This window comes from Spermophilus citellus (genome assembly GCF_964194105.1).
Source record: "Spermophilus citellus genome assembly, chromosome: 13".
In the NCBI taxonomy this organism is placed as follows: domain Eukaryota; kingdom Metazoa; phylum Chordata; class Mammalia; order Rodentia; family Sciuridae; genus Spermophilus; species Spermophilus citellus.
Window position 1 is genome coordinate 82,182,950 of NC_138193.1, and position 16,512 is coordinate 82,199,461.

The 16,512-nt window shown below is 32.3% G+C and overlaps 1 protein-coding gene across 3 annotated transcripts in view; it reads right to left on the reverse strand.

Moving 5' to 3' along the window:
• EML4 (EMAP like 4) overlaps window positions 1–16,512 on the reverse strand; it is a 141,163-nt gene that overhangs the window by 43,209 nt on the left and 81,442 nt on the right. Inside the window, exons 4-10 of one of the 3 annotated variants that reach the window (XM_081264808.1) lie at window positions 16,171–16,344; window positions 14,207–14,335; window positions 13,739–13,764; window positions 13,515–13,547; window positions 5,244–5,367; window positions 3,723–3,872; window positions 832–901 (exon numbers count right to left, since the gene is read on the reverse strand). In XM_081264808.1, coding sequence (XP_081120934.1) covers window positions 832–901; window positions 3,723–3,872; window positions 5,244–5,367; window positions 13,515–13,547; window positions 13,739–13,764; window positions 14,207–14,335; window positions 16,171–16,344 — 706 coding nt within the window. Of the gene's footprint in view, window positions 1–831; window positions 902–3,722; window positions 3,873–5,243; window positions 5,368–13,514; window positions 13,572–13,738; window positions 13,765–14,206; window positions 14,336–16,170; window positions 16,345–16,512 lie in introns of all 3 variants that reach the window. The other 2 variants (XM_081264807.1, XM_081264809.1) reach the window with 2 other exon arrangements.

Genomic DNA, 16,512 nt, shown 5'->3' on the forward strand with positions numbered 1-16,512 from the left:
GAGGAACTAATATACAGAGATTTAAATAACTTGACCCAAGTTATACAGCTACTAAAAGGTAAAATCAGAATTCTAATGCAGGTAAATTTTTTCCGGATTACTTTGCCCCCCCACCTTTTTTTTTGAGAGACAGGATCTCACTGTATTTGCCCAAGTTAGTATAGAGACTTGTGAACTCAAGTGATCCTCCCACCTCAGATTCCAGAGTAGCTGGGGATACAGGTATGTGCCGGTTGGATGCTTAGCTTTTAGCACTACCTTTATATCTGAGAAAATCATTGTCCAGTAAATTGCTAAGCAAATAGTCCTCAAACAGAATATGGAATTGGAAGGGATCTTTCAAAACAACTCCATACAATCTCCCCCTACCCCACACTCCTTTAAAGAAATTGAACCAACAGAATGTCATGAATACAAACATGTTTATCAACCACCATCAATATTCACTACTGATCTTAAAAAGAAGAGATTTATTATATAAGCCAATTTTAAAACATTACACAGTAACTGAAACTCTAAATGATATTAATTCTCCTAATACATAAAATCGAGAGGTCCCACCAACTAAAGATAATTGAAGTACCTTTGGCAAATAAGGATTTTATAATAATTTCCCTATAGAACACTTTATTATTTAAAAAAACAAAATTAGCAGTTTGATTCTTTCTTTTTTTCCAAATGTTCTTAGTCTTAAAAGTTTTTTCCCTGCTTTTGCTAGAAATCCTTTAGTAGTTACATTCTGAAAACAAGTTGTAGTTTAAAAATTACAATCAATTCCATTCAAACAGCAATTATCACTAGATACAAAATGCATAAATCTGTGCTGCTTACCCTTCCATCTTTATCCACTCCAGCTATCTGTCCAGTTGCAATTCTAATTTTGTCAGGATGAATAGCAAGGCTAGAAAAGTAATATCAACAATAATTTTAAATACAAAAACCATGTGAAACAGCAAAAACACACTGTTATATCAATGTGTTTTTAGTTTTTTGTCATAAAAAACTCACTTTGTTCTATTTTATTTTCTTTAGGAAATTAAGTAAACATCAATTATCTTAAGATTTTTAAGTTTTCAGTGTTTCTTTGTTAAGTTTAACAAATTAATAGAACATTAAATTCAAAGAAAATATCCACAACTGTGGCATGGTTAACAAACTAAATTGTTTTCATTTGTGCAAGTTCCTTTCTAGTCCATGTATAAAGGTATACATACTATATGGTTTTATTTAAAGATGTAATATTGTGTGGTATAATTCCAATCAAATAAAACAGAAGCTTTTTTTTTTTTTTCATTTTCCCACATAATCCTTATGCATTATTACTGACTTAGCAATTCTTTCATCTTTTGGGTGATTTCTACTTTTCTACCAGGGGAAAAAGTAAACAACAGTCACCATCATAATGCCATCAACTGGGGCTGGGGTTGTGGCTCAGTGGTAGATCACTTGCCTTGCACGCATGAGGTGCTGGGTTTGATCCTCAGTACCACATAAAAATAAAATAAAGGTATTATGTTCATCTCCAACTGAAAAAATATTTTAAAATAATGCCATCAACTTTTTAATTAGTTCTAATGCTACACTTAGCACATCAAATTTGGGGCAAAGAATTTTTAAATAAAAATGGAAAACAATGCTAAAATTATTCACGGTACACATACAATTGATTATCAAAAAAATTGGGGGGGGGCTGGGGTTGTGGCTCAGCAGTAGAGTACTCGCCTTGCATGTATAAGACCCTGGGTTGATCCTTAGCACCACATAAAAATAAATAAGTGAAATAAAGATATTGTGTCCAACTATAACTAAAAAATATTTAAAAAAATTTAAATGTCTTCATGTCCAAGTCTACATTTTTTTTGTATCTTGCCACAACAGGTAAGTGCTACTGAAAACACTATTTTTGTTTGTTACTTGGAATGTACTGCTAATTATTTTCTGGAATAATAGCCTCAATTCAAATTGTCATAGAGAGAAAAATGTTCTAAAAGTTCTATAACTTTCTTATATTAAGAACTATGTATTTTCAGGGGCTGGCAAGGTAGCTCAATGGTAAAGGACTTGCCTAGAAATATGAAAGGTCCTGGATTCAGTCCCCAGCACCCCAAAAAAGGTGTGCTTGAAAATGATAATAATTTGGTATGAATGGTATCTTATTTTCTTCAATTACTAAGTAGATTAGAGTTTATTGATGTTTCTTTTATTTTTCCCTGTGGTACTGGTGACTGAACCCAGGGACATTTTACAACCAAGCTATCTCAGCCCTTTTTATTGTAAGACAGAGTATCGCTAAGCTCCCAAGACTGGCCTCAAACTTGCCATCTTCCTGACTCAGCCTCCCAAGTTGCTGGGAATACAGGTGTGTGTCACCATGCCCAACTCAATGTTTAATTCCATTTCTTCTTATTAAAATAGTTTACATCCTATAGTGAGATCAACTACATTAAAATCTAACACGTTGACATTTTGCCATATCTAACTTAAATCTCTCCTTTCATATGAATTTTTAAAACTAACATTTCTGGTTTGGGAAATACACTTTTGCACAGTTCAAATATCAAAAGCTATAAAAAATACATTGAGAAAAGTCTCTTCCCCACCTGCCCCAACTGCTAAGATCTCATCTATCTGGTTCCTATCCCTATCCTCTGAAGCTTCTAAATGTAATCACTATAACTTGTTTCTTTTTATTAGTAATTCTAAGAAAATTTTATATACACGGAAAACATTTATTTTCTACTCTTTTCTTACACAAATGGCAGAACACATGCACATTCTCCTGCTCTTTAAAAGTGTTCTTGGGAGTAGGGGTGGGGCTGTAGCTCAGTAGTAGAGTGCTTGCCTCACATGTGTGAGGCACTGGGCTTGATGATCCTCAGCATCACATAAAATAAATAAATAAAGATATCTACAACTAAAAAAAATTTTTTTAAAAAAGTATACTTGAGAGTATATCTTAGGGATTTTTCCATATTAACATACAATCCCCAACTGAAAGGTTGTTTGTAATCTTTATGATCAAAATGTTGTAGTGATTTTGTACTATATTATTCTCCAAGTGTAAAAGGCAATAGTTTAATTTTCTCTATAAATTCAACTATCTATATAATATTGTTAACAATCGTGTTAATTTTAGTTAAGCTATAATTGCCAGAATAGTATAAGCAAAGCTTTCAAATGTCAGAAAATAATGGCTTGAACAATAAATGAATTTAATTAGAGAAGCTAAATTTACCAAATTAAAAAAAGGAGTTATATTTTTATAGTGTGAGACCTTATGAGATACTTATGATTCTTCCTCAGCCATGATTTTTTTTTCCTAAAAAAGAAAAGCCTCAAATGTAAAATTTATCTATGCAGGATAAATTCTTAATAAACACTGAGTAACCAATAATAACTCTCAAAATTTATCCCACATGTATTTCCCACATGTATTTCATACTACAGAACTGAAGAAAAGGATTAAAGGGATGTGAGAAAGCAGAGTAGATTCTACCTGAAATTTATAGGGGTGTATTTTATTGCTGCCTATACTATACCAACCATTTTGAAGGACTCAAAGTCCTTTTTTCTTTTAAAATTTATTCTACAGAATATTTATAATATCCTCACATTCTGAGTTTTCCACAAAAAAATCATTTTTAATACAACCCAACTTTAAAAAGAAAACAAAAAAAGGAGGACACAAAGAACAAAATTAACAAATATTAAATGATACTAACCATTTCACACAATCTGTATGACCCAGGTAGTGTCGTTGAGTTCTCTCTTCATAATTAAATAGTACTACCACTGATGCAATGAAGTAAACTATTTCCCCCGTAGGAAGAAGGTAAACATTAGCTCGACAGTCCTTTCCTCGATAACCATATCTTAAAAGAGTCAAGGTTTATAATAAATATAATATTCAAAGTGTTATCTTCTTCAAGGATACATAGGGAATTAGGAAGGCTGATGAAAAGAGAACTGGAATAGATTTAGAAAACTCATATTTTGCCATTATCATTGTACAACCTGGGTCTTTTACTATGTTTAGTCTTAGTTTCCTCATTCACCAGAAAAATATATATTTAGTTCCTAGTATGTACCATACAATTCTGAACAGAACAAACATGGGCTATGTCCCTGGAGCTTATTCTAGAAGATATACACAATCAGCAAATATATAATTACAAACATGGAAAGAAAAATAATAGTATGCAGGAGAAACATAAACAAAGGACCTATTTTAGATGGAGAGAGACAAAGGAAGGAACAAAAGAAGGCTTACCTAGAAAAACAACATTAATGCTGGACCTAAAATGATAAATAAGGGATATTCAGGCCCAGTTTCGTAGATAGAACATTTGTTAAAAATAAGTTGTAACAGCCTGGTGTGGTGGTGCATACCTATAATTACGGTGACTTGGGAGGCTGAGGCAAGACTGTAGGTTCAAAACCAGCCTCAGCAATTTAGCAAGACCCTAACTCAAAATAAAAATTAAAAAAGGCTGGAGATGTGACTCAGCAGTTAAGGACTCTGGGTTCAATCCTCAGTGCCAAACAAAAAGTTGTACCAAATTACAGAATTGGTGCATTTTCCCAAGCTGATTTCTGCCTAATGCAAGGAATTCAAAGTGTGTGGCAGAATGAAGGCAGAGAGTAGAGTTTACACTACTAACTCCTTTCTGCTTCACTAGGTTTTTTAAAACTTCTAAGAAAAGTGAGAATTTCCAGGTGAAATTAGAAAAGTTTTGTGTTAAATATCATTTTTTAAAAGTCTTGCACAGAATTTTGGAATTAGAATCAACTTTGTTAATTTGATCTCTTAAGAAAATGACCACATAATCATTTTACAGCTTACAAAATGCTTAATCAATGTTTTCTTATTAAATTCTGGCAATAGCCCTATGAGACAGGGGTTATATCCTTTTTATAAGTGAAGAAAGTGAAGATGCATAGGAGATAAGTGGCATAGCCAAGACTCAAACGCTAGTCTTTCAATTCTAGTCCTGTACCTACTGTGATGTTTACAGAATACTGCTGCCCTTTTCTCTATTAATTCTGAAGGCTTAAAATTGTTAAGAGCAAAATATACAACATATGAAAGGATTAGGGTGTTTTCTTTTTAATTTCTGAAGTGATTGTTATGTTTATTATATTTACTTTTTTGCATAAAGAAAATTTTGATAGATTAGATAAACCAATTTTCCTTTAATTGGAGACAAAGCAAATAAATTTGTTATCATGTTAGGGAAGGATACACCCACTCCAGTTTCAGCTTCTCAGGAGGAAGTTCTGTTCTGATGTCGTCATAGTTGTCAACATCAGAAGGAATGAACATTGTAATCGGCCGACCTCGCATAAACATTTTAATATATTCTCCTTCTGTTGAAAAACAAGACAAAAATGAAGTCATCATTGAGATCCTCAGGAAAAAAATTAAGCCATACATATTTTCTTTATAATCATAGAAAAGTGGATCATTAAGGTGATACAATAAAAACAAAATGAAAATAGTTACTTCAAAGTTTTTATTTTCATGACATATAGTTGTTTTGTTATATATTGTATAGCATATAGAAAACAAAGTGATACTCTGAAGATCTAGTTCAAATCATTGGAGGAAAAATCATTGGCAACTTTTAATTGAGAATAACTATCTTCATAATTAAAATACAATTTATCTGCTTGAATGTACACATTTCTACAAGACACCCAGGAAGGTTTAGGTAGAAAGATGCAAAAGAAAACAATTTGATGATGGAAGTTTCTCAAACTGTTGAAAAGAAGAAAAAAATTACTTGGACAGGCAATAATCATTTCACCATACTACTTGATCTATTTACTGAGCTTAATAACACATAAAAATCATATCCCACAAACTACAAAGCTTCTGCACAGCAAAGGAAAATAATCAGTAGAGTAAAAAGGCAATTTATGAAACAGGAAAAATATTTGCAAGCTACGTATTTAATAAGGGGTTAATCTCTAAAATATATAAGGGATGCCTATTATTTAACAGAAAAAGAAAACCTACTAACTGATTTAAAAATGGGTTAAGTATGGGCTAGGGTGAGGCACTTGGTTTGATTCTCAGCAGCACATATAGATATAGATGATAAAGATATAGCTAGACAAAGGTCCATCAACAATTTATTTTTATTTTTTAATAAATAGGTTAAATATTTGGATGTACATTTCTCCAAAGACATAAAAAAGGACCAACAGATTTATGAAAAATATTTGACACAGTAATTATCAGGGTAATACAAATCAAAGCCACAATGAGACATCACTTTACATCTGTCAGAACAGCTATTATATAAAGAAAAAGGCAAAAAAATAAGTGTTGATAAAGATGTGGAGAAATTAGAACCCTTACACACTTCTTGTAAGAATGCAAAATTGTATTGTCAATTCAGAAAATAAGACAGAAGTTCTTCAAAAAATTAAAATAGAACTACTACTATATCATCTAGCTATCCCACTACTGGGTATTTTCCAAAAGAATTAAAACTCGGGATCTTAAAGAGATAGTAACATTTTCATTTCATGTTCACAGCAGAGCAATTCATAACAGCCAAGATGTGGAAAAAAACATCCACTGACAGATGAATGGATAGAGAAAATTCAATACATAAACATAATGGAATTCATTTAGTCTCTAAGAAGCAGGAAATTTTATAATATATAACAACATGGATGGCTCTTGAAGACATTTTGTTAAGAAAATAAGCCAGATACAAAAAGACACAGCATGATTCTACTCATGTTATGCATCTAAATAGTAGAAATCTTAGAATCAGAAAGGAATGGTGGTTACCAGAAGCCAAAGGAAAAGGAAAAGGGAAATGTGGAACTACTAATCAAAGGGTAATGTTTCAGCCAAGTGAGATGAATAAGAGCCATTATATATAATACTGTACCTGTAATCAATAATAATGTACTCTTAAAAATTGTTAAGAACATAGATCTCATGTTAAGTGGTTGGGTTTTTGTTTGTTTGTTTGTTTTGGTACTAGGGATTGAACACAGGGATACATACATCTCCAGCCATTTTATTTATTTATATATATTTTTTGAGACAAGAGTCTTGCTAAATTGCTGGGGCTGGCCTGGAACTTGCAATCCTCCTGCCTCAGCCTCCCTAAGTCACTAGGATCACAGGGGTATGCCACAGTGCCTGACTTAATGTTAAGTGTTCTTAACATAATCAAAAACAAAATCATGATCTCAGAATATACCATTCGGAAAGGAGTCAAACACCTTCATAAATCAGGATGAGGAAAAGGATTAAGAGTTAGGCTAAGCAGTGAGTAGAGCTAGAAAGGAGAAGGCAGACTTCTCTCACTTCACAATTGTGCCTTGCATCTAGAACATCTAGTTCAGTTATAATACACTAACATTGTCAAGACAGTGCTAGAAAACATCATTTTTAAATTTTTGGTGGTACTCAAGATTGAGCTCAGGACCTTTTTCAAACATGCTTGGCAGAAACTCCACCACTAATCTGCACCCCCAGGCCTAGAAACCATTTTCCTATTAGCAGCATAGGTTCTAAAACATCTTTTAATTACATAAACCAATAGATCTCCAATGTTTAGAAGACCTTCAACAGTCTTAAAGCTAATGATGCTTTAAAAAACCAAATCTAGAACCAAATCAGTATTTATTATATGTATTTTACAAAAGGAAACAACACTTCACAAAACAAATGGGATTGTTTCTTATTCCTTAAAAACCAAACAACAACAACAAAACCCCACTCATCCCTGTCCCTAGCAGGGATGATCTACATTACAGATAGGTTTAGTAAATGCTGATGGTGATTATAAAATGGCAACAAAACAATCTAAAAGGGAAAGAGAAACAAAGGGATTTGGTGTAAAGGCATAGGAAATGTCTAGCATTTGCCAATTTTCTGACATGAAATGAAAACAACAATGAACCAGACTGAAAATATGACCATCAACCAGAGGCCGATGCGATCTTAAGATCTCCAATAATGACCTGAGCTAATTAAGGAGAATTATACATAATCCAGTAATTCTTAATTCAGTTGCTTATATAATGCAAACCATGAAAAAGAAGAAGATAAAATAAATTGCTAAATATCTGCAAGTATTTTTTTCAGAGTCGGGTCAAAAAGTTGTGTTTGGTATGGGTGAGAAGTTCAAGTTATTTTTATTATTATTACTCAGTGTGCTCAGTCTCACAGTTTGATCTAAGAACAGGCTAAGAACTCCCACACTATGGGGTTTAACACCACATGATGTATGTCTTTATTACTTTTGAATCTAAGAGTGGGCTCTGCTTCCTGGTGATTTTTTATCACAGCTCAACTTTAATGATAACTAAATGATTACCAGCTGTAGATCTCTCCCTTCTATAGTCATTCTAATCTGTATCTCCTTGTCCTTTTTAAGTTTATTCTTTTAAGGTATTAGGTATTGATTTGTCACATAACTTTCCTTCCAGTTTTTTTTTAACACATTTTTTAAAAAACCAGTACACATTTTTTTAAAGGCAGACATCCTACCCTCTAAAATTTTTTTCCAGGATTCTTGATTAGAGGTGCACATGATCAACATTTAGTAGATGCTTCTATTGCCATTTAAAGGCAATGTATGTTTAGCAAAGGGAAAAGGTTAGTAGTAGTATATACACAAATAGATCTTTTCTGCTAATACAGACAGCTTAGAATACTGTATTCATTGGTTTATTAACTGTCAAGTGGCAACACCGATAAATGGGAAAGCAAAGGAGCTATACCAGTGCATGCCAATTTTTCTAATATGATAGAAAAAAGGGAAAATCATGTTAGGATAAAAATGCTTTTCTGATCTATACATGTTAGAGACCAATAATATAATTCTTGGAACTGAGAGGGAAGCAATACATTATAGTAGAAAGAACATGAGCTTTGCAAAAGACTGACTGGGATTTGAATTCCAGCTTGACTCCCTTTCTGGCTGTGAAACTTTGGCTTCATATTCCTAATACATAAAATGGTAACACTAGGTATTGCTTAGAATTATGATCACATTGTAAGGCATAATGAGGTCTTGATAATTATTTATTACCCTCCCTTTGAGAAGGATTTGTGACCATTTTAAAAACTGTCTAGAAATTGCTTATGTGACTTATATACAATATTATTTCTTCATAAGTCTTAAGGTGATATTGTGGATAATAATGGACAAATCAGCCAGAATTCTGCTGATTCTATCAGACACACTTTAAAACAAGGGTTACATATTCAAATATCTGTAAAACCAGAAAGGAAATGCAAATGAGAGAAGTGGGAGAGTAAAAGATGACTGGGGTTGTGACCATCTCAGGGAGGCAGTGTGCCTAGTCAGTTCCATGAGTGATATGGGTCCCACGTTACAAGATCTTTTCAATTTTCAAAAGAAACTGAAAATCTGTAATTTATTATGAAATCTCTCAATTTTAAATGTTTATGTCTTTGACCAAAAAAAAAAAAAAAAAAAAAAAAAAAGGAAAGTGTGAAAATACATCTATTTGGCCTGCTGCACAAAGGCCACCAGTTTGTATAGCATGGTGATCTTAGTGATGGTATACGCTATTCTTGAAAAATGCCAAGAGTATGGACGTTAAGTGTTCTCCCCATAAGAGTGATAAATATGTGAAGTGATGCATTTATTAACTAACTATATTTAATCATTCTATAAAATATATATACTTCAGAATATATACAATACATGCAATTTTGTCAAAAAATAAATAGCCCAAAAAATAAACAGAACTTAGTTTATGATACTAAGGTAAAAATTGGTTAAAGATTATTCAAGTTTGAAAAAGTTGTAATAGGCAACTTTTTTTTGGGGGGGGGGTGGTGGTGCTGGGGATTGAATCTAGGACCTTGTGCATAAGAGGCAAGCACTCTATCAACTGAGTTATATCCCCAGCCCAACCAATTTGAGAACCTTCAGGTTCTGCTTTTAAAAATAATGACATGTGACACTTTTTCTTTTCTTCTTCTTTATAATAATTATTTTTGGTACTAGGGATTGAACCCAGGGGTGCTTAATCACTGAGCCACATGCCAAGCTCTTTTTACATCTTTTTTTTTTTTTTTTAAATTTTGAAATAGGGCCTTGCTTAGTTGCTGAGGCTGGCTTTGAACTTGCAATCCTCTTCTTCAGTTGAGTCACAGGATTTATAGGCCTGTGCCACTGCATCTGGCAGACACTAAGTTTTTGTATGGAAAAAAATGTGGGCTGTGGATGCAATTCAGTAGTAGAATGCAAGGCCCTGGGCTTGATCCTGGAACATAAAAAATAATAAAAACGTAAAACATTATATTTGATATCTATTATAAGAATGAGCTCATCAGCTGTGCTCATTTTGATTACAAAATATTTCAGACTTACCTATTTTCCCAATAGGTGCCTACAGTCTCCAAAATTAGCACAGATTTTTTTTTTTTTTTTTTTAAATCTGGGGATGTAACTTAGTAGACTGTTTGACAAACGTGTATAAGGCCCTGGATATGACACCCAGATTCACAAAAACCCAAACAAAAAACCTCAACATTTTTGTATCAATAACTTATCAATTAAATAGTATTATTCTAGAAACTGACTGCTACATCTAACAGCAAATAGTCCTAAGGGAAAATTTATTCAAATTTTAAGATCTTGTGCTCCAAGGACTTTATCTTAGCTCCAAGTAGAAGAGAACCCAGAACCAGGAAGATTAATGAAAAAGGGTTCAGGCTTCAAAGTACAAATAAAAATCCAGGTAAGAACCTCCTTAGTGACATAATTTGTCCTATTCTCCACACCTAACCTCAGAGATTGTCCAGTGTACATTCCATTCCACTTCCTATTGTTTTCAATCATTGACTTCCTTCCTTATTCCTTAATGTTGATCAGTACACGAAGCCACATCACTTTCCTCTTATACTGCTATGCCTGAAGGGCAAGACCTTTTAGGTAGTTTTCTCTACTACCACTCACCGAAATGTACCAAATGTAAATAGGCTTCTTCCCAAATCAAAGCAGATGGCTTGGAACAAGTCACAGCTGTCATTGTCAAAAAAGAGCTAAAGAGATTAATAAATCATATTTTTAAAAAATTGTCCAAAAGTGACAGATAATAGTATTAATAGCTAAAATATTAAGAAAATGTGTTGTGACTATGCCATGCAAAATGAATGCCAATCTTTTGAAATAGATCTACAACTTAAAGCAAGTGAAGAGCATCTATTCAAAAGATGTCATCTTACTCTACCATTTAAATGCAAGGTTTTAAAAATGCCAGACTCTAAATAAAATATATTTGGGACTATGTACCAGGTATTGTGTTAAAACACTTTATTACCGTCCTTAATTTTTACAATAACCCTTTGAAGGTTTATTATTATCTCAATTATAGATGAGAAAACAAAAACATAGGGATGGTAAACTAACCCATTCAGGGTTACTAGAGCTATGATGAAACCTGTCTCTGGATTTCAAAATCCACATTTAAATACCTATATTATGTTGCCTGCTATACATCCCTACATGAAGAGTTAAGTTAAAAAAAAAAAAAAGTGCAATTGTTCAAAACCAAGTTCCTATTCTTTTGTACATACTATTTCTCCTCAAATGTTTCCTATTTCAGCAGATGTCACTTAACTAGTTGTTCACGTTAGTCTTCATAGATTCCTCTGTTCCTCACCTCTTATTCTCTACCTATCCATAAACCATCTTGAATCCATCCACTTCTTTCTATAGGATCTGCCCAAACTCAGTCAGTTTTGAATTATATAAAAGTTCTCCTTGCAGATACTGTTGAATGATTAAAGTCTATTCTCCAGATAATATACAGTGATTAGAGTAGCAGCAAAGGAGTAGACTCAAATTCCAAAATTAAGTCTCAATGCAGGCAACATTGGGATATTATCTTTTTCAGAGATCTGAGCCAATCTTTTTGAGGTAAAGTTCTTGTAACAGAACTTAACTTATTTTTCTATATCCTTTCTCAACTTTTCATTCCATCCTTCTCCCCAGGTACTGGCTAAAACTGTGCTAAGGGATGCTTCTAAAGCAAAATCTCCACCTTTCAAATACATTACCTTGTTTACCTGATTTTGAAAATTGTGACATCAACACAAATCACTCTTATGTATTAATCATAAGTTCTTTTTCCTTCAAAAGAACATACTAAAACGTCAGGTAGCCTGTCCTTATTAACTCCACAATGATTTTAAAAAATATGAGGTTTTAGCAAACCATTTAATAATAACTGCACCTATTTATAGTTATAGTGTTTTCTATTTTTGAAGTACTTTCACATATATTTCATCCTTTAGCAGTCATATAAATTAAGTTTTATAGTTATTATTCTAAGAGTAGAAAACTACTTAAGAGATACTGTCATTTGGCCTAGGTCAAAAAACTATTATACAGAAGAGCCAGGACCAAACAATAAACACAGCAACTGTCCATTTGCTGTCATTTCAACTATACACCACATCCTCTATTTAAAAAAGAAAAAAAGAAGTTTCGATATATAACATAGTAAGAATTGTCTTTGTAAATAAAATCTCATTTTTCCTTAAAGGATCTCAACCCTTTGCCTAATCTATTCTGTACTGGTATGGAGGGAGAAAGTTAAGACCTAACTAAAGAGAATAAAGCCATGAAAATTCAACCTCATTTGGGGCTGGGGTTTTGGTTCAGTGGTAGAGTGCTCGCCTAGCACACGTGAGGCACTGGGTTCGATCCTCAGCACCACATAAAAATGAAATAAAGGTATTATGTCCACCTACAACTTTAAAAAAAAAAACAACTCAACCTCATTTATGATTTCAGATAAATGATCCAAAGAAGATAACAAATATTTTTTTTCTTATTAGAACTAAAGAGAGTAAAAATCCACAGAAATCAAGTAAAATCTCTAACAAAAATTTGTCTACACTTAAGCTGAGAAAATAAAGATAACTATGATACATAGAAATAAGCTGCGAAAAGCATGCACAGAAAAGACATGCTTTCATTTAGAACAGCATGCTTCAATTAAATTTGCAGGCAATCTAAGGAGAATGTAAAACTTATACATAAAACTTACCTACTTTGCAATTAAATTAAATACATATTTACAGAATGTCTGCTTACCTTGTTTGGTTAGAACAAGCCAACAACAGCAAGTAGCCAGAAATTACAATCAATATAAAAGAAAAACTTAAGAGGAAATGGTTTGCTAGACTCATTATATTTTCAGTCTTAGCATCAGGAAATGAGTGATTATTTGCAACGAAATTGGCAAGACAGAAAATTGAGTTAAAATTTATCAATCTTTTAAATGGCTTTTCTAAGTATAGCTTTTTTTAAGGGAGAAAACATTTTATACTTCTTTGTCTCATAAAAATAAGAGGGATTTTTAAAAAGTAGCCGGATTCTCTAGTTCAAATTAGCATGATATTTCCTTTTTTAAGAGGGAAATCATATGAAAAGCCAAATAAGAGATCCAGGAAGAAATTAACTTAGAAGGCGACCAACTGCGTAGCTTATTCTTACCTTGGCTGTTTTTTTCACGGGTTGACATTTTTGCTGGTTGAAACAAAAATGACATATCTTACAATAAAAATTGAGCATTTTTAAATGACTACAATAATGTAACATGTCTCTGATTACTATGAATAAAGTAGACCAAATGAAAGTAAGACAACATTCTTATCATTTAGCAAAAATTAAGCTGATATAGAAAAGCAAAAAATAAATTTACAGGATTTTTAATTTACCTTGATTGATGATGACATCTTTATGCCTAAAAAAGGAATTCAAAGAACACATTTATTTTATAAGTTTATACAGCTGACCATTAGAATCATCTGAAGAAATTGTACAACTCTGGTAAAGACCCAGAAGTGAAACTTAAGCATCAATATGCCTCACTGGTTTCAACTAATAACTGATCTCAACTATTAATATACATTGTTTTGTAAAACAATGAATGTCTCACAGACAGCTAAACACTGACAGAATAAAAAGAATTTAAGAAAAATATTCAAATCATATAGGAGATTTACAATTTGGGACATTAAGAAGGAAATAGCTTTTCTGAGAAGACTTAAAAAAATACACTGAAGAAAAAACTGATAAATTATAATACAAATTTTTAAAAATTTCAAATGACAAATATAAATGTATATGCAAACAAGGGTCATAGAATTATTAATATTTAGATGTAATGAAGAAAGAATACTTACTTGTCTGTATTTTTAATAACTTTTGATATCAGTTTTGATGTTGAAGCTGTTCTCAATAATTTATTACGACTATCATCTGAATTTTCCCATGAATTATGTGACTTTTCAGCTGCTGGTGTTCGTTTGATGCTAGAAGAAATATTAACTTCTTAGCCAAAAATTCTGAGTAGCAATGACATGTAACTGACAGTTTAAGTAGAACACAAAAGCAGTTATTAACATTTCATTAAAGCAATCCAGAAAAGAGAAGGAAGGATTAGTTGAAAGGCTCTGCCTGGATGAGTAAAGGAGTTAAACAAGGCAATTACCAAGTCTGTTTTGTAAATTTCAGTATTATTAAGAATATTCACTAGAAGAAATTCACTGATAGAAATAAATCTATACATTTTTTGCTGATAACAGAAAAAAATTGCTTAAATCTGAGTTATAATATAGTTACAAAAATTCTGTACATTTTCACAGTCACTGAATTGTAAGGCTATAACTTTCATTTTTATGGAATTATGTCCTCAAGTAATTAAATTACATATGGTTCTAAAGACAGTTTCTAAATAAATTGTGAGACTAAAGGTGAAATTCTTGTTTATATCTTTAAAGACAATTTCACCTATGATCAGAAATAAACATGATTCAATCAAAAAGTGGTATTATCAATGCTCATTTTATATATTAACTGAATATTTTTTATTTGTAAATGACTTTTTGGCTGCATTGCTAACTATCCTAAAACTCATCCAGGCTTCAATACTTCTTGCAGTAGTATTTCCAAAGAGCAATTTAGAAGGGCAAGCACATTTCCAGGAGACTTCAAGAAGCTGAAAAAAAGACCGGGACAAAGAAGATATCAAATCATATCAGAACCTTAAAGAGATTGATTATATAAAGCCACCTTTAACCACACACAATCCAAAGTTACATAACATTAATAAGTTATATCCAAGGAAAACTCCACAGACCAGGCAGAAAAATAACAAACCATTTAGACAGCCTAAGAATCTGCGTGAGGCACATAAAAAAAGCAAATGGTAATCATGCATCAATCAAGTGAAGGGTACTTTGGTTTCCCAAATTTCCATTACAGATTTGAGACAAAATATTAAACTGGTCAAATAAAAATTATTATAAATCCTTTAGGAATAGTTATTTATTTTATTAAAAACCTATCCAGTTCCGGGAATGGTTTAATAGTTTCTATGATTTCTAAGCAGAAGTATGATGGTAAAATATATACCTAATGATAAAACTTGAATCTGCACTTCTAAAACAGGCCAATTTAATTGGTCTCAGTTTTTTTATTGCAAGGTAGATGTAGCAGTAAACTCCCAGCATGCAGGTTTAAATACCCAATTTAGGCTCACACATTGTTAGAATGTTGTCCCTTGTCCCCCTCTCATAATTTTAAAATACTAATTTTATGGACACAGAGAAGCCCTCAAGCAAGCCTTTAGCATAGAAAACACCAGGTGAAATGAATTTGTTTCCCTATTCAAGCAAGAACTTATCCTCCCAAGACCCAAAACTAAACCTGAGAGGCAGCCACAATGAAGAGCCATTTATTGAGAAGGGCCCTTGCAAGTTGAAGGTTGTAATGATGCCAAAATGTGGTGCGGATAATTACATATGGCCATTCTATCCATGGCTATAAATTTATACATGACTATATTAAATTTAAAAGTATTCTATGTTATAAAAACATTGTTTTTGGGTTTAAAATAGGTTATTCATGCCTTCTTTTGCCAAATTGTTCATTAAATATTTATTTCTTTTCCAGTTTTAACTAAGAAATTTTAACCTTAAATTTTTATTTCCCAATTTTCTAAAATACATATGATATCAAAAAATAAAGAAAAAAAGCCAGTAGGCTTTTCTCCTGAAATCCATGGATAGCTAAGTTTTTCCCAAGTCACAGAATTTAGGTATCTTTACAACCATTCCCTAGCTCTGTACTTGGGGACGGTTGAAACCTTTTGGTGGGAGTAGAATTCTTGCTTTCTGGAGTTTGTCTGTGTATTTGGAGAGGCTGTGAAGAGGACTGGGGAGAAGGTGATGCTCGAATTTGTGGACTTTGATCATTAGAATGAGATTCCTCTTTTTTTTCTCTCTGTCCTTGTGGTTTTTCTTTCTTTTTTTCTGTACCACTGTAAAATAAAGTATAACATGGAACAACACATATTTAAACAAATTTAAAAAAATCAAATGATAGAAAAGTGATTATTATATAATTCAAAACCCTAAATCATACACAACTAATACAACTTTTACTGCTTTCATTCAATATGGAAAACTATTTCTTTGAAAACTCTGGA